General features: G+C 36.3%; 1 protein-coding gene across 4 annotated transcripts in view; it reads left to right on the top strand.

Annotated features, from left to right (window-relative positions):
* LOC118844204 (spermatid perinuclear RNA binding protein) overlaps window positions 1-25217 on the top strand; it is a 140679-nt gene that overhangs the window by 100393 nt on the left and 15069 nt on the right. For 2 of the 4 annotated variants that reach the window (XM_036752044.1, XM_036752046.1), the window contains exons 5-13: window positions 770-914; window positions 13006-13100; window positions 13789-13884; window positions 15951-16062; window positions 16969-17066; window positions 18050-18161; window positions 22700-22789; window positions 24155-24354; window positions 24732-24890. In XM_036752044.1, coding sequence (XP_036607939.1) covers window positions 770-914; window positions 13006-13100; window positions 13789-13884; window positions 15951-16062; window positions 16969-17066; window positions 18050-18161; window positions 22700-22789; window positions 24155-24354; window positions 24732-24890 — 1107 coding nt within the window. The remainder of the gene's footprint in view (window positions 1-769; window positions 915-13005; window positions 13101-13788; window positions 13885-15950; window positions 16063-16968; window positions 17067-18049; window positions 18162-22699; window positions 22790-24154; window positions 24355-24731; window positions 24891-25217) is intronic. The other 2 variants (XM_036752045.1, XM_036752047.1) reach the window with 2 other exon arrangements.

The following is a 25217-nucleotide window of genomic DNA, read 5'->3' as shown; positions in this document are numbered from 1 at the left end:
TGGGAGTCAAAAACTCTGGGTTCTAATCCTACTTCTGCCACTGACTCATTGTAGCACCATGGCTAAGTCATTTAACCCCTTTGGATATCAGTTTACTCACCCATGAAATGGATAGTTGGTATAGCTCTCCAAGATTATTGCCATCTCTGAGATTGTGTTCTGACATTTGTTATAGTACTGACATTTTCTGTTCAGTAATTCTTGCGTGTTTTAATTAGGAATTTTGACAACCAAAGTGGGGAGAAGGAAAGGAGGGGAGAGGAAGGAAGAAAGAAATAAGCATTTATATAGAGCCTACCATGTGCCATGTTATTGTGCTAACCGCTTTTACAAATATTGTTTCATTTAACCCTCAAAACATCCTGGCAAAGTGGGTGCTAATATTATCTCGCTTTTACAATTGAGGAAATTGAGACAAGCTGGTTAAATGACCTGATTAGGGTCACACAGCTTATGTCTGAGAGTGGATTTGAACTCAGGTTTTCCCGACTTCAAGACCAGCACTCTTATCATATCATCAGCTGCCTCTAACCACCAAAAAAAAGTATTTGTTTTTACTTTGTACCAAGTAATTTAGAAGAAAACCAAGAAGCTGAGTGTCCGTTGTTGATCAAACATTTGAAGGGCTTTCTCACTTAAACATAATAATATCATTAGCTCATTGTTGCTGTTTGAGATCCTTTTACATAAGTACAAACTTTCCTTTTTTATGTGATTTGTAATTCTAATTAATTGGACATTATAAAGATCTTAATTTGGTGACTTTCAGAAACTTACAGAAGAGAGATATGAAGTGGAGCAGTGTATAAAAGAGGCATCTATTATTATCCGAAATACAAAAGAGCCCACGTTAACGCTGAAGGTGATACTTACTTCCCCTCTAATTAGGGATGAATTGGAGAAGAAAGATGGAGGTATATAAAGCTTTTTCTTTCCCTTTTAATTTTGTTTACATAAGACTTCTGTCTTAGATGTTATGTTGGTTTATGTCATAAACAATTTTGTCTTATGTTTGTAACATTAAAAATAACCAAATGTGTATTCTTGCATATTTGGTAAAAAGTTCAGTGTAGAAATGTATAGAATATTTAATGTTTGAAGAACCCTGTGCTTATTTTTAGAATTCTATCATGACTGCTATAGCTTTAATAGCATTTATTTAAAATTGCTACGTATAGTTGGTAGTCATTTAAACAAACACATCCTGACTTTGATTAGTGTGATGGATTTTATGGTCTAGTACATAGTCTAACAAATTGCTATTGTATGTTTTGGTGATTTCTTGAATAAGGCCTGTTTGTATGTCACCTTTTCAAAATTGCAGATGCTGTCTTCTCAGCTGTAGCTTAGAGCCCTTTTTTATCTAATCTTATGTATGTACAGTTATACTCTAGTATGTTTATATTTTTGTTAAAGATCTCACTTGAGGGGGGTGAGTTGGAATGTATTTCTAAATTTTTTTTTACAAATGTTACATATTTCCGCTTGAGAGATTTCTGACACTCCATGTAGTGTTCTGAGTTTATCTGCAGAGATTATGCTTCATGATACCTTCCTACCATGTGTTGGATATTGGGGGACATCCAAAAGTGACTCAGCACAAGAGAGATTGGAAGTTGTTAACCTTGAAGTTATGTGATTAGCCAGGCCTACACCACATATAGCCCTTGCTATGCTGTACAGGCCTGTTTTATATCCTCGCCATTTTTTGAAGACTACCTGAAATCCTTTGGTGGTCTGCAAGTGGCCTGCGGGTGGTATGTTGTGCAGGCCTATTTTACATGTTCTACATTTTTCGTGGGCCACCATGAAAATCATCTTTTGGGCTGCAAGTGGTGTGCAGGCTGAATGTTGTGCAGGCCTGTGATAGGCTGTTTCCTTTACTACCTTCCCTCTCCAGTCCCCTCCCCTCTGCCCTTTCAAATTCTTATCCATGGAGATGATCCTGGAATCTCAAAGGTTATACCAGTGAATTCAAGCTGGAATATCTTTGAATAGGGGTCCAGTGATGAAATGTGTCTCTTGTTTAAGAATCATCCTTCCTCAGCATAGAGTTAGCTAAGTGTAAATGTTAACAGATTAACCACCAGGTATTGGAGCTTTGTTACAAGAATTCATGAAGATTTCTGATTTGTGAAGAACTTTTGATCTGCGTTAATGGCAGGAACGTGTGCAAGGATGAAAAGATTCTTTTTGATTTGAAGGATTTCTTTCCTTGTCAATTTTTGCTTCTCACTTCACTCTCTGTCCCCAGTCTTGTTCCTAGAATCTTGCTTTGCAGTATTGCTCTTTGTCAGACCTTTGACCAACTGGCTATTTTCTGTCATTACAGCATAGGCAGTTGGGTTCATTTGGACCAACGTGGGAACTCTGTTGCTTTCCCATCTGTAGATGTGTCACATATCTTTTTGCATACTTCTCCACCCGAAATCCCAATACAGTAAGAAATATTGGTCAGTTTCTCATTCAGTTTCAAGTAGATGATGAGGGCAGCAGAGACTGTTTTCACCAGGTATATTAAGCATTTAATATTTTTAGTTTTGAGTCTTGGGCCATATATATACAGTTAAGTGAAAGTTTTGAATTTGGAATCCTAAAATGAGCTTTACATCAGTCAATAAATATAAATCAGTTGCATTTTCTGAGTCATATTTAAAAATTTTGGCATTACCATAGTTGCCAATTTAGATTCATCTGTGTATATGTACATTTCTTGCTATCATTATCTTTAGAATCACTTTAAAAACTTAAGTTAAATGACTAGATTTTTTTTTCCTATTAGCTTTGCAGTTCCTCATGAACATTAGTTATGTAAAAATGTATCTGCAGTGTCCCAATTTTTATTAACTCTGGGAAACTGAGAGACCTAACTGCTAGAAAAAAGTTGAACGTTGTTAAGTCAAAGGAGTGACTTCGTATTTTTATTTTGGGATCCATTCATTGAACTCAGAGACAACAGATGCCATCTGAAGTTACTTGAAAGCTAGTAGTTTCTGTCTGAGTACAGTATTAATTAAATGGCATGGCAATGGAGCTGTGTTTAATTGCTTTCTGTAAAATCTTACAAGTATGATTGACTGTAGAGCTTACTTAAAGTTCAGGCAATGATGGCTTTGCTAGAAACGTGGAGTTGTTACTTTTTACTTTGCCTTTCAAAGACTTTTTAAAAGGTCTTAATATGAAGAGAGTATTATGGTAGAAAGCTCTAGATTGGGTTAGGAGACCCGAGTTTGAACTGGTCTTTCATTGAAACGCTGAACTTTGGCAAATCAGTTCTTTCTGGGCCTCTGTTTTCTCATTTGTCAAGGTATGGTGTTTGTCAAATGATTTCTCAGGTCCCTTCTATGGTCTAATTTGTCCCTTTGTGAACAGCTAATATTTAAGTGTCTGTAAAACTTATCTTTTCTGTACTAGAAGTAGGGTGCCTCTTCCCTCCCCCCCCCCCCCCCAAATTGATGTAGAATAGAATTTTGTTTAATTATAGGCCTAAAGACTCCTTCCAAGGACACTGGTTTACTAAAGAGATTCAATATCCCTACTTTTAGGATGGTTTTACTTTTGTACTCACATTTTTGTGGCACTTAAATGTGTGTAAAGCATATTCAACAATTCTGAGTTAAGTAATGTAGATATTATAGCCATTTTGAAGCTGGGGAAATTGAAGCATAGAGAAATTCAGGTGACTTTCTGAGAGTTACCCAGCAGTAACTGATTGGAGCTGTAACTCATTCTTAGGTCTTTTGATTTGATGACCAGTGTTCTTTGTCCAATATAAGAACCTATAAGAGAGTTCTTTGAAATGGAGAGAGCTCAGGAAAAGCATTTTAGTGAGGGTACAGGCTATTAAGAAAAACTTAGTTGGATCTATTGGTCTAGAACCATTTCTCCTGATAATCTTTGGGAGTGGAAATAATCCTCTTTGCCATTTATAAAAGTTGTGCACAAGAGGTGCCCCAGTTCTCTTTAGTTGCCTTTGTGTCCTTTGTGATTTGCTTGTTGTGGTATTTTAATTTCTACAGAGGTGACTGTGCTCTTTGGCAGGGCTTTTGGAAGCTCCAAACCAACTTGAAGGATTTAGAGTGATAGAGTAGGAGGAGTTAAGAAGAAGACCCAGGGGTTTTCCTTAAGTTTTCCTGTCTTTTATTCAGGAACCCCTTGTCTCATCCGTGGCATAATTTCTTCCAGCTATTAGTATAAAAGCACATGAAACCTCTTTTTTCTTTCTCAAGACTAGAGAGTTCCATGACTCCTAGGCCATTTCCTAAGTTTTTTTCTATTCCTGACTTTCCCATAAGTTGGTTTCCCATTACCTTGATTTCTTTCCTTCTACCTCTTATCTGTCCTCTTTTCACAGACTTGAGTGAAGTCTGCCCCCAGGGAAACAGTAAACAGAGATTACAAGAATTTTATTAGTTTTTATACTAGTACATATTTTGGCTTACTATATAATAAGACTTCCCAACAAGCAGAGCTGTTCAAGAGTGAGATGGACTGCTTGCGCTGAAAATGTTTTGAGTGTCAATTAGATGGTCAGTTGTTGCAAATGTTAAGAATGATGGTATTGTAGTCATATAATAAGCTCAAAAGAGAAGAATGAAGTTGAATGATGAGAAGATACATAGAGGTAGATTTTAGCTCAGTAGAGTGAAGTATATTTCTTTATTGAGTTTTCTGAAAATGGAACTTAATCTCTTGTGCTGGGGGTGGATGGGATATAATAACATGGACATAAAGAAGCACTGCTAGAATGTAGAATCAAGCAAAGGAGAGATCAGTGTAAGATGGGGGGGCATTAGGAGGAGTTTTATAGGTGAATTGTTATCTTAGCTGGGGCTTGAAGTCGTTGCTAAAATAAAATGCAAGAGCATTAAGCTACAATCATAGATGGTGATTTATTGACCCTCTTCAAAGCATGGTACAATTATTAGCCAGACATTTGGAGAAGCTAAGGTGATACCTGTGGTTTGGGTTAGAATAGAGAATAGAGTTTATCCATTATTGGGTAGTGTAGATTGCCAAAGGTTTATGGAGAAGTTGACTGAATGAACCTAACTTGAATTGATACCTGGCAGGTTTACAACACTTTGAATATGAACCCATCCTAGGGTTGGATGGCACTTCATCCAAGTCCAAGGGTCTTGAAGACAAAATTTACCACATTATTCTGTCTTCTAGTATTTGCAATACTTGATAAGGGAATATTGCAGACAATATTTCCAGAAGGCCTTTTTATATCTCTCTACTGGGTGCAGATTATGTAATACTGCTTGAAGTACATGTCTCATAGTAAGATAAGTTGCTAAATAGCAGTTGGTATGAAAAAGACCTGGGTGTTTTAACATGAATTGTAAACTGTGATGTTGCCAGTAGACAAAAAATAGAGATTTTCAGCTGCTTTAGTAGAAGTCTGGTATGCAGAATTGGGAGGTGGGGATGTATTGGTGATTGTAGTGCTACCTTATGTGGTAGGCAGTATAAGTATTCTCATTTTACAAAAAAGGAAACTGAAAATTAGAGAGGCTGAGTGATTTGTCTGAGATTGCATGGTTTGCATTTGTCACACCTAGTAATAATAGCTTCCTGTTCTGGCCTTCGAATTAAAAGACTCTTGAATCCCTTATTGGTTATGCTAAAAATTTGTTACTGTTAGGAAGTGTTAGTAATCTTTACTTGCATGTTCTCTGCCTCTATCTCCGAAGTAATGTGTTTAGTTCTGGATGCCACATAATTGGTATTTTGACAAAGTGGAGTAGATGTCCATCACTTCAAAGTATTAAGAGGATAAATGGAAGGAACTTGAGTTGTTTAGCATTAGAGAAGACTTTGGAGGAACATGATAATTTTTTCATGCACTTTTGTGTGGAAGAGCAATTAGATTTATTTTGCTTGTTTTCAGGAAACAGAGGAAGAACATTGGTAGATTTACAGACATGCAAATTTCACCTATATGCAAGGAAGAGCTTTCTAAAAGAGTCTTATATTTGAAAATGATCTCAGAAGCTATCTAATACAACTTATATCTGAACAAGAATCTGAGCTTTCCAAAAATGAAATTACTTGACATTAGAGAGTTCTTTGTACGTGCTAAAGTAGAGGCCCAATAACCACTTGTTGGGTGAATCATACTTCAGTTAGCATTTAAACCAATCTCTTTCAACTTTGAGGTTCTGTGAGAAGATAATTGTTCTCTCTGAATTCACCTCATCACAATTTTCTTGCTATATCCAGTTCTTTGGTATTTTCTCTGTTGATGCTATATACATATACATATCCACATCCACCCACATCCATATATATGTATGTATATGAGAGAGAAAGAGAGGGAGAGAATGAAAATATAAACACACACACACACACACACACACACACACACACACACACATATATATACGCATGTATATCTGTGTGTATGTATGAGTTCTTTGCACATAGTGAACACTAAGTGCTTATTCATTCATTCATAGTTGAAAAGTCTGATCATTTCTCTGCCTAGCCTGAGCTAGTTAGTTCCATCCAATGCAGGAAACATTAAGCCCCTGCTTATATGTAGAGTACTCTGATACTGAGTAAGAGAAAAATTTAGGTTAATGAAAGTCCCTTTTCTCTTGAAAGCTTATAGTTTAAAACATTAACTCTATATAGCTTAGTTTATTTTAAGTTGTTAAGGAGTTGTGGAGAGCCTAGAATGAGTGAGCAATTCATTTTTGGAGAATATAGGCTACAGATGGTTAACTGCCATCTTTAATCAAGTTGTGTTTATGCTTTATTTCTTCTTATCCATAGCCTGGCATTTTCTTTAGGAGGGCCAAGTAATTAGCATGCATGAAGGGGATTGAGAGAAACTGACCAAGATTTCCTTCTTGTATGGTTTGATTCTAGTGATTAATCTAACATCTAACCAATTAAAACATGGTTAGGCATAATGGACTTCTCTTTCAGTGCTCACATTGTTCATGAATGTGGTATATGCCTTCATGCCCTATCCATCAGGTTGTTGAATAATATTTCTATACCTTTTTCCCTAGTCTTCCTCATCTTTGTGTTTTGTTTTGTTTTTGTTTTTGTTTTTTTTGCTTTGCTTTAATATGTTTTTCCAAAATAAAGTCCAGAGTGGAATATCAGATGAATTAGTCATAATAACAACTCACACTTAAGTACTTTCCTCAAAAGTACCCAGTGAATCAGGCAGTATAAGGTACTCTCATTTTATAGATGAAGAAGCTGAAGCTCACAGAGGTTAAATTTGATTTGTCCAAGGTCATGTAATTGGCAGTTTTCAGAACTTACACTAAAAACTTCCCATTCTGAGTTTTGAATTAAAAGACCCTTGAACCCTTCACTGGTTATGTTAGACTCTGTTTGTGGACTGAAGTAGCAAGGTTTATACATGCATGCTCTTTCCCTTCACCAATAAGCATTTATACTCCTGACCAAGAAGTGATTAGATTTAATGGACTGAATGCAGAATACTGAATTGCATCAGAAGTCACAGGTTCAGTTCTACCACAACTACTCAGTTGCATGACTTTGGACAACATCAATTTTTCTATCTCTGGGGTTCAGTTTTTCTTTCCTATGGTTGTATTTTGGGTCTTTTTTTCCCCCTTCTCTAAAAAAGGGTTTTGAATTTAGCTGATCTCAAGATCCCTCTTAGTGTTGAAACCTTAGCAAATTATGTTTTGATCCATATTTCTATTCAGTGGTCCCTGGAGAATGGATCAGTAGATGATGGTTTTGGTAGAAAACCTTATTAATAAAACAGTTTTAGAGCTTAAGGGAAATACACGCCACTTTATTTCTTACGACCTCATTTAATAAACGAAAGCGTCCCAGAGATGGGAAGTGACTTTGCCTTGGCCACACCACCATAAATTAGCAGGATCAAGAGTATTCAGCTCTCCTCAGTTTTGCTCCATCATGTTGCTTCCTCACTAATAATTCCTTGAAGTTGTTTTCTTTCTTTTAGAAGTCTAGTTTTTCTCTTTACAAAATTGAAGCATGTATTTCAAAACTTGTTCAGTAACGCAAAATTGGAGTCTTCAGACATGTTTTGTTGGTCAAAACAACAGGTTTTCATGGTAATTGCTTTTTCACAATCATATTAAAGAAGTTTTCTTTAAGAACACATAGAGTTGAAGACTGTTTACTTCATAACCCGAGTAGTCAACAACTTAGGCTCATGAAATTTTACCATAATGTTATGTTGTGCCAAACTAAGTTGGGAGCTCGCCAGTCTGCTAGTGAGGCATTATAGAAAGTATGTTGGATTTGTAGTCTCAAGACTGGAATTCAAATCACAGATCTGCTACTTATGTTAGACATAATTTACTTCTGTCTAAGACTTAATCTTCACATTTGTGAGAGTTGAACTAAAAGTTCTCTATAGTTTCTTCCAATTTTGAATTCCAACAGATTCTAGCCTCTCAGTTTAATAGCCTCTTAGAGATGAAGGATCTTAGATAACATGGAGTCCAGTTTTTTCATTTTATAGATGAAAAAGCTGAGGACTAGAATGGTGAAGCGCCTTGCCAAAGTCACACATGTGGTGGAAGTGTCAGGATTTAAATCCAGGTCTTCTTGACTCTTAAATTTAGGGTTAAGCCTTTAAATGGGTTGGTCCTATAAAGAGACCTTATAATAGTCTCTGTGAAGAAAAATAGTAAGCAGTCTTTTTTTCCTATAAAATGAGGTACTTGGACCTGTGCAGTGTTTCTCAACCCAAATTATACTTTGAGCTAGTAAAATACTGAAATTCACTTCTTGGACGGCTCTCCCTTCCCCCTCCAGGCTCAGTGTGATGGCCTTGTAAAGCGTGGGGCACTTGGCAGAAAGAAGGAATGGATCATTAGAAGTTAGAGAAAGAGAATCAGGGTTTTTTTTCTTTTAGATTTATAAAGTTTGGTTTTAAAAAGTAAGGACTTACTAGGTAGCCATGGTATAATATCAGTCCAATCCAACAAACATTTGTTAAATAAGTACAGTGTAGGTAGTGGGAGTGTAAGTAAAAAATTAACCAATAGGCATGAATTAAGTGCCAGGTACTATGCTAAGGCGATGGGGATGCAGTGCAAAATAGTTGAAAGAGTACTGGCTTTGGACTCAAAAGACTTAGGTTTAAGTCTTGGTTAAGCAGCTGTGTGACCTTGGGCAAGTCACATTTCCTTTCTGGGCTCTATTTCCTCATCTGTGAAGCAATTATCCATATAATATTTCTTTCCCTGGGCTGTTACAGAAATCAAATGAATAGGTCTACGTAAAGCATTTTTTAAGCTGAGATGCTAGGTAAATGTTAGTGCTATTGTTAAAAGTTTTGTGGATTGGTAAAAAAATTTTCCACAGACTGACATTTGGGAAACACTGGACCAGATGATTACCTAAGTTCCCTTTCAACCCTAAAATTCTGTAAGTATAAGGTAGTAGGTATTCTGATGTAGAAGGTATAAAGTATTTTAGAAGCCAGTAGCCAGGAAAACTTAAGTAGAGAGAGAATAAGTAAATGTCCTGTTTTGTTTGCTGGAATTTGACTGTATAATGTTTGATTAAAAAGAACTTTTAAACAAACATTTTAAACAAACATTTACATGTTATCCCCTTCTTACCTACTTAAAAACTGAAACCAACCACGAAACCACAACCTCCCAAATATACTGAAAAATCTCAAGTAGTTCACTTCCTGACCGGCAGAGCATGAAGAAATATGGCCATTCTGATGATGGTGTAAAAAGGAATATCGTCTTCTCTTCACTGCCTGTTTCTTTCTTCCTTTCTTTCTCTTTTTTTTCCTTTCTTTATTTTGTAGAATGTTGCACCAAATGTTGACTGTCTGCAACAAAATCATGTAAACATTCTCTAAGACATTGACTGATTATACTTTGGGGATTGAATGTAATATCTATGTGAAAGATATTTCTTCTATTTTTTTTTCTGGCATCCTGGTGCCACAATTCCTCCCCAGGAACAGTAAGATGTTGTTAAAATTGGGCACTGACTGTCCAAAGCAGCGTGGTAACTTCCATTTGCTTCTTAACATCGTACAGTTATGAAGTGGGAGATCCAAGAATCAGATCTGAGTCAGAATGTAGGCTCATAAGACCTGTATTTGAGTCCTGGCTCCTCCATTTCTTAGTTAACTTGTCAGTGGGCAAAACATACTACCTCTGTAGGCCTCAGGTGATTGATAAAATAGAGTGACTAATTCTCCCACTCACCTACCTTTTCAGGAGTTTTGGGAAGAGGCTATTCTGTCAACCATAGCATGCATATAAAAGTTTAAGATGCAGTAATTATCCTTTGGTTACTAGTGAAAATTGCCTTCTAGCCTTCCACTTTGACTATAATCCTAACTCCCCAGACCACCCTGCCAAAAAAAAAACCCTCTCCATTTGGTAGAATAATGGGTGCAAACTTATCTTGTTTAGAGTGCTATTTTAACGTAAGATTATGATAATCATTATTATGAACTGTAAAACTATTTAGCTGGAATTAGAGATAAAGAGTGGATGAGGTGATTTCTGAGATCCCTTCTATTCCTGACATTCTAGGCCTCTAAAGTACTCTTATAATTTATTTTTGAATAAACTTTCAGAATCTTTAGGTTCAACTCCCCTTTGATGGTTTAAACTTCTTTGCAGTCAGTCAACTTTTGCCATTTCTAACTTTTCAAAAAATTCTAATTACTCATTTATAGTAGTTGTTTTATCTGCTGTATGAGCTTTTTTTGCAGATGCTTGCATGTATTGCCCACAGTTGTATTTTTAGATACTAATGCAGCAAAGCCAGCACAAGTGCTCGCTAATAAATGGAGGTATTAAAGGATTTGGATCTTGAATCCCAAGAGCCAAATGTTAACCAATAAAGTTTTGCAGACAGTGGAATTTCCTATGCTAGGAAACCCACCAAGGATATCAACTGTTGTGACACTTCCAGCAAAGGGATTGGAAGTCAGCCCTGCCTGGTATTGTGGGTTACATTGCAATGGATGATGGGAACACATGCAAATATCTGCTTTTGGGCTCACCGGGTCAGAAAATAAGCATGTAGCACTTCATCCTTTGGTGAACATAACTAGTTGAGTGTACCACAAAATGACAAAACCACTCAGAGGTTTGTTCTCTGTAACACTTTACAACTTAGCTTTTAGTTTATGATTTTTTTTAATCTGCCAAGATACGCACTGAATTTGCAGTAATAGTTTCCCCAGAACACTGTAGGAAGTGGAGACATCAGTGTTTAACACTACTCACACCACTCTTTAAAAAGGGAGGGGTTTTTGACTTTTTTGGGGGTGGTGGTGGTGGTGGTGATGGTGGTGGTAGTGGTTGGGTCAGTCATGGATGCCCTTTGGCAGTCTAGTGAAGCCTATTTTCCTCTTAGCATAGTATTTTTATACGCATAAAATAAAATTAATAGGATCACAAAGGAAACCACTTATGTTGAAATATAATTACCAAAATATTAAAAAACAAAACAAAACTAGATTCATGGACCTTAAGTTAAGAACTCATGAGATCCTTCTGTGTCTCCATCCCCCTTCTCCTTTTCCCTCTTACTCCTGCCTTCTTTTTGTTCCCCATTTTCTCGTTCCCCTCTTTACCTCCTTTTCCCCTTTTTTCTCCCCATTCCTCTTTATTTCTTAGAAAAGTTTGAACATATCAGTGAGCTGCACAAAAATGTAGCTCCCAAAAGATGAAAATAAAAAATGGTTATTCTGATTTAGGGCAGATAATGATTTTGTAATTGACCTTATGGGGTCTATTTTGTGTTTCCAGAGACCCCAGATTAAAAAAATGAGTAATTTTGGCATATGTATGGGAAATTTGTTTATTTACTATTTGACTAGCATATGCTAAGTTTTTGCTATGATACAAGATCCTGTACTACACTCTCGGGGAGAGGAAGAGATGAATGTGACAAATCCGGCCTATAAGGGGCTTATACTTCAGTAGTAAGGAGAAAGTATACTTCAGTATGTATCTTAGCTTTAACTTCATATTCCATGTCAGCTGTATATTTCCTTCCTTTCTCCATTTAGCAGATTACAGCTATTAGAGATGATGTGTTATAATAGAAACAGCACTGGATCTGTTGCTGAAAGATCCTAATTTGAGTCTTATCTGATAATCATTAGTCTCGTGATCCTGATCAAGTTACTTACCATTCTTATGTCTTGTTGCAAAAATATATTATAAAATAGATATGATAATACTTGCGTTAGCCATCTCCTAAAATTATAGCAAGGGACACACTAAAATTCTCTCTTTGACATGTTAATATCGTTAATAATTATTTACATATTAGATATTTCTGTTCCAATATGGACTTAGCCTCCAAATTTTAAGCAAGATAAGTATTTGCTAATTACATAATTTTAAATGGAAATTAAAAATTAAATGTGCAGAAAACTTAGCCTTCAAAACCACCATGATTTAATAACTTGGTTTGGAGAAGGAGCTGAGGCACACGTTCCCTAAGTGACTTCAGGGACTAATCTTTAGGTTCAGTGGGCCATAGTTTTGGTTAATAAATAACTTTACATAGCTATGGAGAATTTAGCCAATCTTTTATAAAGTAAGCTTTGATTAAATTGAGCTGACCAGGGGCCAAAACCCTTTTTAGGAAGAAAAATTACTGTTGCTTAGTAGTGCCTACCTAAATGTTGTCTCTAAATAAAAAGGAAAAAGTGCTACATCCCTATTTTGTGCCCTCCAACAATGTGTTATTGTTAATCATTTTTAATAAGATCCCAGACTGTATGTAGCAATGGTCATTGATCTGTATACTGAGTGAATGCCTTTCTGCTATATCTTATACATGTGCACATTACTACTTTTAATGGCTGTTGAATTAAATAACTCCGTGCACTTTTAAAACACCATTAAACCTTCTGGGAGTCTTATTAGCTCACTGAGATGCTGCTGCAATCTTTTGTTTTGTTTTTCTTTTTGGTAATGTGACAGAAACCCCTTGGTCAAATTGTATCTGTCTCTTTTTATCCCATTTTACCAGTAGAAAATGTTTCGATGAAAGACCCTCCGGACTTATTGGACAGGCAGAAATGCCTGAACGCCTTGGCGTCTCTCCGACATGCCAAATGGTTTCAGGTTGGCTATTTGTTCTTACCTCATTGTTATTGTAGCCTTATGAGGGTTAGATTGTCAGTACTGACTGGAACAGCTTAAGTTGGCAACATAGTTTAGCAGAAATTATGTACTAGCCTGATAGTCAGAAAGATTTGGTTCCAAAGACCTTGGGCAAGTCACTTATTTTCTTGAGTCTTGATTTTTCCAAATTCTCTAAAACTAGGAGTGTGAGGTAGGTATCTTCTAAGGCTCCCATACAGCTTAAAACTTTGTATCCATAGTTCTAAACAGTCTGTGTTCTACGGTTCCATCCCATTTGAACACTTGTTCCAAAGCCTCTTCCAGGTTGAATGTCCTATGAATCAGTATTTGTTTGATGTCTAGTTCTTTGAAATTCAAGTCTTAGCGGGGGGGAAAAAAGAACCAAAAAAAACCAGTTTGGGGAATGTGAAAAAGTTATAGATGGATAGATAATGGGTATCTGGTTATCATGAGGCTACAAAAGCAATTTTAACATTAAGCTTCCTTCTTTTACTTTTGAGCCTGCCTTTCTAAACACAGATCTTGCTTTTTTTTGTTTGTTTGCATGAATCTGATTTATTAACTGGCTAATTTAGTAATCATTTATAAAGGACCTATCCAAGGCCAATGTGCATAAATTGAAGAATGGATTTCAGTAGGTGTATTGGAACCCTTTTGTTTGTTTTAGGCAAGGGCAAATGGACTAAAATCATGTGTAATTGTCCTCCGCATTCTGCGTGATTTGTGCAACAGAGTACCCACATGGGCTCCATTAAAAGGATGGGTAAGTACGTAAAAAATGGCTAATGGGTAAACTGACAAATGCTTAGGCTGACATTTTTGGGAAGCCTCAGAAATTCCACTTTCCTGCTGAATTTTAATACTCCTGATTTTGTCTTATTAGGAAATAGTTGAGAAATGTATTATCAGATGCTCCCTTTTCATATATGAGCCCATTTGAAGTCTTGTTCTCTGCACCTGGCACTTCTCATCTTCTCCATATGCATGTTATGGCTTCATCTCCCAGTATTAGTGCTGTGCACATCCCTGGTTTATTTCTTACCATTCACTCTGAAATGATTAAGTGCCTGCTGTGTGTAGTGCTCTGTACTAGACAGCAAGAGAGATACAAAGATAATTAAAACAAGGTTCCAACTGTTGTTATTTTATATAGGTGTAACCTTGTTTAAGTAGTTACCCTTCTTTGAACTTCAGTTTCTTCATCTGTAAAATTTGAGTATTGGACCTGGTGATCTTTAGGTTCCCTTCCAGATCTCATCTTCCAGTCATGGAGTGTGTAATCTTGACAAGTGTGACCAACCAATACGTGATTGCATTCTGTTGATCTGAATATAGGGCTTACCTCTAAAATTAAATCCCTTTGAAAAGAAGAGCCTTTATATATTCATAGGTAATATGCCAAAAATATAATTACGCAACATATTAAATATTAAATAACACTTTTAAAAAAATTATAAGAACATTAACACTGAAAGGTGTTTGGTCTTTTTTAAAGCTGTAAGAACGTATTCTTATTTATCACCACTATTCATTGCTTTGAGAAGATAAGCTCCACTTAAGTTTTATATGCCGAATATATTTTATGCCGAGATATTCACCCTATATTCTGAGTAGCATAGTACTTTAATGCAAAATAGAACCATCCTGTCATTATCTTTGAAAGACTATTTTGCTGTCATCTTTTGTTGAGTGTCTTGGGCAAATATTTCCAAAAGCCATTTAAAAAAAAATCTCCTACCCTTATAATTGAATGCCCTTATAAATGCCATTAAGCCTTGGCCTTTTAAAATTATTTTTATTCTTTGTAGTTGAGAATGGTTGACTTTGATTTCTTAAAAGGATGTAGTCTTTTTTCTATTGCATTTTGAAACCATAATAGGTACCCTTGAATTTATAGTAGTGAATATATATGTGAGATATATTGTGTGTGTATGTGTGTGTATGTACACACACATACACACCCATATATTTATATGTTTGTATATATAGTGAATTTATATCTAGTACATGATGTTTATCGCAAATGTTATTTGATGTGGGAATTCCCGTGGTGGACTTCATCTTCTCCTTTATTATAGATCCATTGGAGTAAAAGGTTATTTTTAGCAACAGCATCAATATAATACTAAACAAAAATTGAAAAGAGAACCCTCAAATTAATCAAGAAAATGTTATTTATTTGAGCTGATTAAGCTGTCCACAATCATGACTATCCAATAATATTAAGAATGGGTACATGATAATGCCCTTTTACAAACTATTTAAAGTGCTTGGCATAGGCCACTCTGGACAGTTTCCTCTTGTGTTGTTTGTGATGCTGTTTGAATGCTTTGTCCAGCTAGCTATGTGACCTTTGGCAAGTCACTTCACCTTTCTTGACCTCAGGTTCCTCATGTGTGAAATGAGAGGATTGAACTAGATGGTCTTTAAGGTCCTGTCTAGTGTAATACTCTGTGTTACATGGTTTTGCACTCTGATTTTCTGAGGTCTTGTCCAACTCTAACATTCTAGATTCTAACATTCTATGACTAAGGCACTTTCTAGTTTTTAACAATCTTTGTTTTAACATCCTATGTTAAAAATGTCCTTGCCTTCTGTTGTTCTATGAGTTTGTGAATGTTAGAACATAGCACATAGAATGTTAGAACTAGAAGTAACCTTATAGATCATCTAGTCTAACCCCTTTATTTTATAGATGAGCAAACTGAACCCCAGAGAAGAGAGAAGTGACTTGTTCAAATCCTCATAGTGAGTTATTAGCTCACATTTTAACTGGATTCCTTTTTAACACTTGATGCATGTACTAATTTGTAATTTAATATCTTTTAGCCACTAGAGCTTATATGTGAAAAGTCTATAGGTACCTGTAATAGACCTTTGGGCGCTGGGGAGGCTTTGAGACGAGTAATGGAGTGTTTGGCATCTGGAATACTTCTTCCTGGTAAGGGTTTCAAACTCTGGGAGCAAAAATAAGTAAAATCTCACCTGTCTATTTTTAAAATGTCTGCTAAATGTGTGCTCTGCACAGTAGTATGGGGGAGACATTTCATTGAGAATTCTTAGCTAGAAGAATTGAGGGAATTTGAAAAGCTGCATTGGAAAAGCCCATCTTTCAGTCATTGTAATCCAAGTTTTCTGTTTACTAACACGGAAGTACTAATAATGCAGGATGCCAATTGTGGCATTGCCTTACTTACATCTCTGTGATTGGAAAATAAAGCCTTTTTTGTTTGTTTCAAGGAGGTCGGTTAAAAAGAAATCATGAAATATGTAGTTATGATGATATGTTTGGGCAGATAAATCATGCTTTTTTTTTTTGTATTATGGTTCCTTTAAACATTTGGAGTTTGTCTGGGGAGTGTAAATTATGTTCTCTTTATACACACACACACACACACACACACACACACACACACACACGTATATGATTCCTTTATTGATGTTTGGAAAGGGGGGTGTTAAATACATTTTTTGTTATTTTCTCTTTTTAGACAGTTGAAGTGATTGATCTTAGTCTTTCTGCCATAAACTTTCTCTGAAATCTTAGGTAGATCATTTTTCCTATGGGCCTCATTTTCCTTCCCAGTAACATGAGGAGATTTGACTGGCTTTAAGGTACCTGTCAGTTTTGAATCTCATGAACATGTACTTTTCAAAATAAGATGTAATTTTGGCCTTTTCTAAACTAATTGTATCTATTAATACTCATGGTACTAACAGGCAGAGAAGTTAAATGTGAGAACATGCAGTCCTGACCCTAACTCTTAAGTACTGACTTGAATCTCATTCCCACAAACTTGAGCCACATTCTGAATTGTACCTGGGCTTTTTCTTTCATTTCTTATAGGGGGGCCTGGTCTCCATGATCCCTGTGAGAGGGATCCGACTGATGCATTGAGTTATATGACAATTCAGCAAAAAGAAGACATTACACACAGTGCCCAGGTAAAACACGTTAATCTCAAGGACCTGGATTTAGCTGACATTTTGTGACTAAAAGTAGAATAAATCCTTTGGCAATGGCTCTTTTGGAACGATTTGAGTGAATAGAGAGTTCTAAAAAAATTTCTGCCCACATACAAGATGGGGGAGGTACTGGTATACAACAACAGTTCATATGATAAAGGACTTTGTGGTTTCATTGGATCACAAGATTAATAAAAACTGTGACATGGCAACCAAAAGCTAATGTTCTCTAAAAAGCTGTATAATGAATGATGTCCAAAGTGCTTAGTGTTCAGGGTCAACAAAGTGTAATGTTACTATTTATCACTACATTAATCAAATAGCATTTGGAGTGTTGTTTCTGGTTCTGGAAGCTAAACTATAGCAGAAGCATTGATAATCTAGACAGCATCTAGAAAGAGGAGGTCTCCAGGTTGGTGGGATTGGAAAACATGTGGTATTAAGAACCTTCATGAGGAAATGGAGAGGTGACAGCTTGTGAAGACATTGGTCTTCAATTGTTGGTAAGGCTGTCATGTGGAAGTGTAATTAAAGTTTTTCTGCTTGGGCCTCATAAGGCAGAACTGGGAACAGTGAATGAATGTTGCAATAAGAGACAGGAATAACTAACAGGGCTATCTAAAAGTGTACTGGGTTCACTTAGGAAAGTACTCAGTTACCCATCATTGGAGATGTTCAAGCAGAAGTTAGACGACAACTTGCCTGGGAGGTTGTAATAGGGATTTCTGTTGAGGTTAAGAGGTAGACTGTGATTGATGAAGTCCTGGACTGATGCTATGAATCAGTTTTGATGGTGAATGTTATTGTCTACTCTGTTAGGCTTAGATTTTCAGCTTCATTGTAAAGTGTCTTTCCTATTGATCCTATATCTTTCTCACTGGTGGTTCAGGACTTTTCTTGGGGGGAGGGAGGGTGGCATGGTACCAAATGTGAATACATGAAATGTTTTTTTTTTTCTTTAGCATGCACTCAGACTATCAGCTTTTGGTCAGATTTACAAAGTACTTGAGATGGATCCTCTCCCATCTAATAAACCTTTCCAGAAATATTCCTGGTCTGTTACTGATAAAGAAGGTGCGTAATAATTATTTTTTGGGGGGTGAGGGGGCAGTGTGGGATGAATTTTGAACACTTAGGCCTGAGATATCTTCCAGAAGTAACACTCTCTATTCTAAATTCTGTTTAGCTCTTAACATTTTATATTCTAAGAGATAGGAGTAATAGAGAGAGTGTTAAATTTTGAATACCAGCTTTGATATTTGTTACCTTATATGACCTTGGATGAGTCAGTTAACCTTTCTGGGACTCAGTTTTTTCTGTTAAAATCAGGGGGGTTGATTAGATAACCTTGTTAGATTCTTTCAAACTTTAAATCTATCTTCAATCCTTTCTGCCAGTGAAATTTAACTGCTTTTATCTAAGGCACATGGAAGAAAATGAAAAGACTCTCCTCTTTCTTTTAATCCCTACCCATGGCCTCATCTTAGCATTCTTAAAAAGGAACCTTGGTGTTAGGAGAAGAGAATTTAATCATAAATCAGGAGACCTGGGTTCACAGCATGGCTTTTCTTAAGAAAGTCACTCGACCTCTCTGGATCTTTGTCCTCATATATAAACTGGGGTAGTTGGATTACACGATCTCTAAGGTTCCTTCTGTTTCTGACAGAAATGAGTCTCTAAAAGACCTCTTGTCTATTATCCATGGTACCTAGCACAGGGATTTGTCACAGTATGCCTTCAATAAATGATTACCAGAATGAATTAGTAATTTTACTTGTAATTTTGTACTTGGTTTTACATGGTATAGTTAATCAATTTTCCAGAAATATAGAAAGACATATTCCTAAGAATGAAATACTTTCCTGTATTTCCTGGACTGTGGAAGAGATAATGGGTACATACTTCACCCAGTTTTCCTAAAGTGACAAGCTTTGGGTCAGTAACATTTAACTCGCCAGCACTATGAATCCAGCTTAGGAGAACATTATTTGTCAAATCTTCCTCAACCAATGCCTCTGATATGTCAGTTCTAGATTGAGTCTGTGTCATTTGGTGGTAGAATCTCATGGGTCCAAAACATACTGTTCTTTAGTTAATTTTAACAGGCGTTCAGCTGAATTGAATTAGTCATGTTTTAATTTCAGTTTTCTAATCAGGAAAATGGGTAGGGCTGAACTAGATAATCTACTTCTCATAGCTAAGACCCTTTCCAACTCTAATGTATTAATAGTCTATGTTCTAAGGTCCTTAAAGTCCAACTCTGATGATGTAATAAAACAGTAATAAAAAAAACTCTTGGTTTTAATGCTTTAAGGTTTACAAAGTACTTTCCTACAACCGTCTTTGGAGGACTCTTTTGTAAGTAGTCTCCTGATTTTATAACTGAGGAAAGAGTACATTGGAGGGCTTAAGTAAGTTACCTAGGATCACATTGATGTGTCAAAGCAGAGACTTAAACCCACTGTTCTTTTAATATACCATATGTTCTTTCTGTGGGGTTAAACCCGCCCCCCCCCCCCCCCCCCCCCATAAAGATTCTTAGTAGAAGGATGTTTGGTAAACTCAGTGGAGTCTTTCTTGATTCTCTTTTTAATATGGTCTAAATAAGTTTGATGTAAAAATTATATCCTGGGGACAGGAAACTGATATGTGAGTAATAATTGCTCAATATTTGTAGCCCAGTTTAAAAAGAAGATTATTGCAACTTATAAAAGATATGAATTATAATTTCATTTTGCTACAGCTTACTTTAATGTACATCATTATACTTGAGTTCTACAGTGACTCTAAAGGTTAGACAAAGTACCTCATACATGAAACCAAATCTTTACCTTTCTAGATAAGCCAAATATTTATAATATCCACTCTGTGTTAGGCATTGTTCTGGGGGGATACAGATAGAAAACTTAGATAGTCGAGGAGCATAAATTATACTGGGGGATGATGCATGAGATGAAGAAACAGACTTGTAGAGGCTAATGACTAGAAGCCAGATATTCTTAACTTCTTCTTGTCCTCATTCAGCTACATTATGTTGCTACTATCTTATTGAATAAAAACCAAATTTATATTTTCAAAGACAGTCACTTCCATTGATATTTTAAAAATATTTTTATTTTTTAATATTTTTAAAAAATTATATTTAAAATGTCTTCTGGCACTTTCTTGGAAAGAGGCAGCATAGTATAGGGCAGGGGGTGGAACCTGTGGCCTCATAGGTCCTTGGGTGTGGCCTTTTGACTGAGTCTTTTACAGAACAAATCCTTTTATTAAGGGGAGCTGTTCTGTGAAGTTTGGATTTAGTCAAAGGGCCACACTTGAGGACTTATAGGGCTACATGTGGCCTTGAGGCCCTAGGTTCCCCACCCCTGGTATAAGGGATAATGCTTGGGCAAAACATTTTGTTTCTGTAGGCCTCTTTTTCTCCTTTGTAAAATGAGGTGGTAAAGTCTCCTTTGTGTTCTGAAGCACAAAGGTTGGATGATTTGTTCACAGCAGAGAAACCTCTGCCCATTGGAACATCATTTACATAGTTGGGCAGCAAGCTTATTTAGTTTAAGCCAACCTGCGAATTCTAGGCAGGCTGGAGGAAGCAACTTTTGACATATTTTAATGAACTAGAGTGTGATTGGAACAGACTTCGTTTGCTCTTTTCTCCTAGTCTACAGTCTCCAAGCCTAGCACACTCACCATTTTATGCATTGTATTTGATTTGCATTATAAAGTCTATATTGCTTTCTTTTGGAATGAACATCAAGATTGACCTGAGTGGGAAATATTGACTAATGGAGTAGCTGAAGTCAATATTTCGTCCAAGAGACAGTAAATCTTGGTGGTTACAGAATATGGAGTTATAATCTCTGTACTGTTGCAACCTTTTGTGAAAAACCATCCGCAAATCTTTCTATTGTGGTATCAGTTTATTGAGTATTAAAGAATTGTGTATGGAGGTAAGAGCCTTGGGCTAGAAGCCAGCAGACCAAAGTTCTCATCCTGACTTTTACTTATCTGAACTTCGGCAAATCACTTACCCTCTTTGGCCTTCATTTTTCTCTTCTTAAAATGATTAGGCTGAATTGTATTGTCTCTAGGGCTCCCTTACAATGTACCCAGCTGAGATGGTTCTGTAAGTCTCTCCTCTCTGCACTCCTCACCTCCTTGGCATCCCTGTTCAACAAAAAGATTTTAATTAGAATTGTTCACCTTCTACATCGTGAAACTTGTTGCCGTTATCTTTGAACTTGTAACATAAGTGATTTAGAGCACTTGAAATATCAGAAGACATGCATTAAAATCTTGTTTTTGCTAGTTATTTTATGGTCCAAATTTAAAATGAGGTCCCTCACCCCCTTCTAAATATAATATAAATGTGTTAAGTGCCAATTTGTAGGTGATATGAATATTGCTTATAATTGAAATTAGTAAATCTGAAGGTTTTATAAAATTCACATCTCTTAGGCAAGATCATTTCATATCTCTGGCTTCAGTTCCCTTATTTTTAAGATAAAAGTGTAGACTACATGATCTCTGAAATCTCTTTCAGCATTGTGTCCTGTGTCCATTCTTCATCACTGAAATTTATGGGTCTTGCTTGTAAAATGTGGGGATATTAGTACTTGAACTGTTTGCTGCTAAAAGGTTTGTTGTCAGGAGTAATAGTTTATGTTTAAAGTGCTATGCAAATGTAAGCTGCTGTTGTTCCTATCAGAAAGAAAATTTTTGACCTAATCTGATCCTGGGCAGTAGTTTCCTCCTGTTATCTGACAGATTTTATTGAGTACCTACTATATGCCCAACTTTGTGCTAGGCATGACTTCTGCTTTTCAAAGAGTTTCCAGTTGCTTTGGAGAAACATAATATAGTGTTATTAATATTCTGATTGAATAGAATGACATACGACTGCATAAGTAACCAAAATGTATAATATTGCGAATAAGAGCTATGAAAGTACAGCTAAGGAAGACTCCCTGGAGCAAATGGTTTGTGAAACAAGTATCGCAAGGGGAGTTTTTTGGTTAAGCATAGACAAGGGAAGAAGAAGGGATACTGTGGACTGTTTGTAAACAGTTTTGTTGTTTAAAAGCTCACGCTGAGTCCACAGACTTGCTTAAAACTTGAATGGACAATACAGATGAGGACACTAAGAGAGGTAACGTTATTTCCCCAGGGTGAAGGGCAGCAAGATGTTTGCCTGTTTGTGCCACACTTCAATATGTGTAATTCCAGTTTTATTTGCACAAATATGAGCGGATAAATAACATTTGGCATAAGAAATTCTGTTAGGCTGAGAGCTTGTAAAGTTGCTCTTTTGGAATATTAATCTTATTAGAAAGAGAAGCAACTAGATGTAGTGGAAAGTATATTGGAATTGGGCATTAGCAAAGATGAGTTGAGTTTTGACTTCAGCGCTTGGTACCTTTTTGAATTAAGTCTCCTCACCCAAGCCTCAATTTTTTTTATCTGGAAAAAGAAGATAACACTATTTTCACTACCATTTTCATGAGATTGTTGTGATGACAATGTTTTGTATATTATTTAGGTTGACAGCACTGTGATGATGTTTTGCAATTATTCCATTTTCAACTAACAAATTCATTACACTATTTTCTCAGGTGCTGGTTCCTCAGCTCTGAAGAGACCTTTTGAAGATGGATTAGATGATAAAGATCCCAATAAAAAGATGAAGCGTAACTTAAGGAAGAGTGCGTATAGATTGTATTCCCCATCTTTCTTCAGTTAAAATAGATGTGATCTGGAAAAGATTCCTAGTATTAAACAGGACAACAAATTCAAAGATGAACTTTAGAGTTTTGAGAATATCGAAAGGACAATTTTGTGTTTTGGCTAAGAAGTAGATGATACTGATGTTTAATATAGTGACGATCTCTTGAGCGTCTGGCTTAATTTCTTAAGTCCTTTTCATGAGCAGTTCATGTTCAGTATTTTTCAAGGTTAGGTTGATAGTTTTAAACGTAGAAATTATTATTCGGGTTAACCCTTCTACTAAAGTCATCTGCCCATGATTCATCATGCCGTGAAGTTGAATCTTCACAGAAAGTATGTCTGTGGAGCACATGATTTGGCAACTCCTAATATGATGAACAAGTTTTGAATCTGGCCTGTAGACCACTTTATTTAAAGATCATCTTAGAAAAACATAGAGGCTTGTCACAATAAAGTTGACTACTGGGTGACAAATTTTTTTTTGAGCCATAGATTTTCATGAAGACCACTTAATAATTTGAAGTTTATGTCAATGGAAGGAATAACCCACTATAGTGTAATGACAGTTCCTTAAGTATTGAATTAGGTGAGGATAGTAAGAAAAACTTCTCCATCAAAGCCCTATTCTAATGCTTCATTGGGGTATGGAGATGACTCACAGTTCTAGATAGGCTGCTCGGCCAGCTACATGTTTTGGCAAGCCCTACAGAAGGGGGATATCTTAAAGGGCTCAGGCCAGCCCTGCTAAGGGCAGGGAGGCTCTTCACCATCAAGCACTTGGCTATCACCTCGTGGTTGTTTTTTTCCAGTCACAACCATTGATGGAGCTGTTGACTTAGTTGTTGAGGGACTGTGATGTCTAATAATGGAGTAGGTACCTGCAGTCAATGAAGTGCCACATCTCAAGTTGTGAATTAACCAATCAGCGTACACTGTATGCATTTTTTGTGTACCTGGCATTATGCTCTGTGCTGAGAATACAGAGACAAAAAGAAAAATTATGATCTTTGATTGTAAGGAGCTCACAGTCTATTGAGGGAAATAGCTTGTACAACTCTTAAAATGTATACAAAATAAATACAGATTGCTTTTTTTTCTGGAGGAGGGGCACCCAGGAAAGCCCCACCTCAAATAGGAAGTGGCACTTGAGCTGAGCTGTGAAGAAGCTTAGAATTTCTATGAAGTAAAATGTGAGAGGTGAAAGCAAATTGTTGACCATGCAAATTGTGCCATGCTTAACCCCTCTTTTAAACCTGGTGTTGCTTTTTTGGAGCAAAGATTATCTGTGATGATAATAAAGCTGTTCTCATTCTTGTTTGTTCTTGTTCCTCATCCTTTTATAGTTCTGGACAGTAAAGCAATAGATCTAATGAATGCCCTTATGAGGTTAAATCAGATCAGGCCTGGTCTCCAGTATAAACTCTTATCCCAGTCTGGCCCTGTTCATGCTCCAGTCTTCACAATGTCTGTAGATGTGGATGGCACAACATATGAAGCATCAGGACCATCTAAGAAAACTGCAAAACTTCATGTAGCAGTGAAGGTAACTTCATTGAGCTTATTTATCTATAAATCACTTAACTGTTTAAGTATTTATTTATATCTGGTCTCATGTAGAATCTGATAATTAAAAACTTGAACATATAGAAGAGGGACTATAGAAACAACTTTAGAATTGCATTTCTGTCTCTGTTTGAACTTGATTTCTCTAGTGTGTGATTTCTAGTTGTACTATCTCTCCTTCTCCAGCAGTCATTACAGTATAACACTGGTTAACCTAATCTTTTTCACTGAATTAAATGTTATATAGATTAAGGATAAAAATTGGGCTTGGAACTAGCTATCCTCTGATGTTTCATGTTTTCTTTTATAGTGTATTAATTTTAACTGTATTTTGCATTTTGTTTTTAATTCATGTAGGTTTTGCAGGCAATGGGCTATCCAACAGGCTTTGATGCAGATATTGAATGTATGAGCTCAGATGAAAAGTCAGATAATGAAGGCAAAAATGAAACGGTGTCTTCAAACTCAAGCAATAATACTGGAAATTCTACAACTGAAACCTCCAGTACCTTAGAGGTATAGTTTTTTTTTTATTCAAAACCTGGAATGTTACAAGGAGATGTATCAGTATCATCTATAGAGGGTCCATGAAAAGTTTCATGCTTATTATGAGTTGGAAACTTTTGTAGTATTTGAGTAATATGGTTAGCAAAGGGTAGTTTGGGTCAGTGCTAAGAGGCAGGGAGATAGACAGATAAAAGAGGTAGCATGGTATAGTGAGAAAATAATGATGATGGATTTAAAATGAGGAGAATCTGTATCAATTTCTGGTAATTGACATTCACAGACCAGGTGACATTTTCTTCATGGTCCCATTTCCTCACCAGTAAAATGAGGATTGTC

The sequence above is a fragment of the Trichosurus vulpecula genome, chromosome 3, assembly GCF_011100635.1.
Source record: "Trichosurus vulpecula isolate mTriVul1 chromosome 3, mTriVul1.pri, whole genome shotgun sequence".
Classification (NCBI taxonomy): domain Eukaryota; kingdom Metazoa; phylum Chordata; class Mammalia; order Diprotodontia; family Phalangeridae; genus Trichosurus; species Trichosurus vulpecula.
The sequence above is the reverse complement of the archived record's forward strand: the minus strand, read 5'-3'. Positions and strand labels throughout refer to the sequence as shown.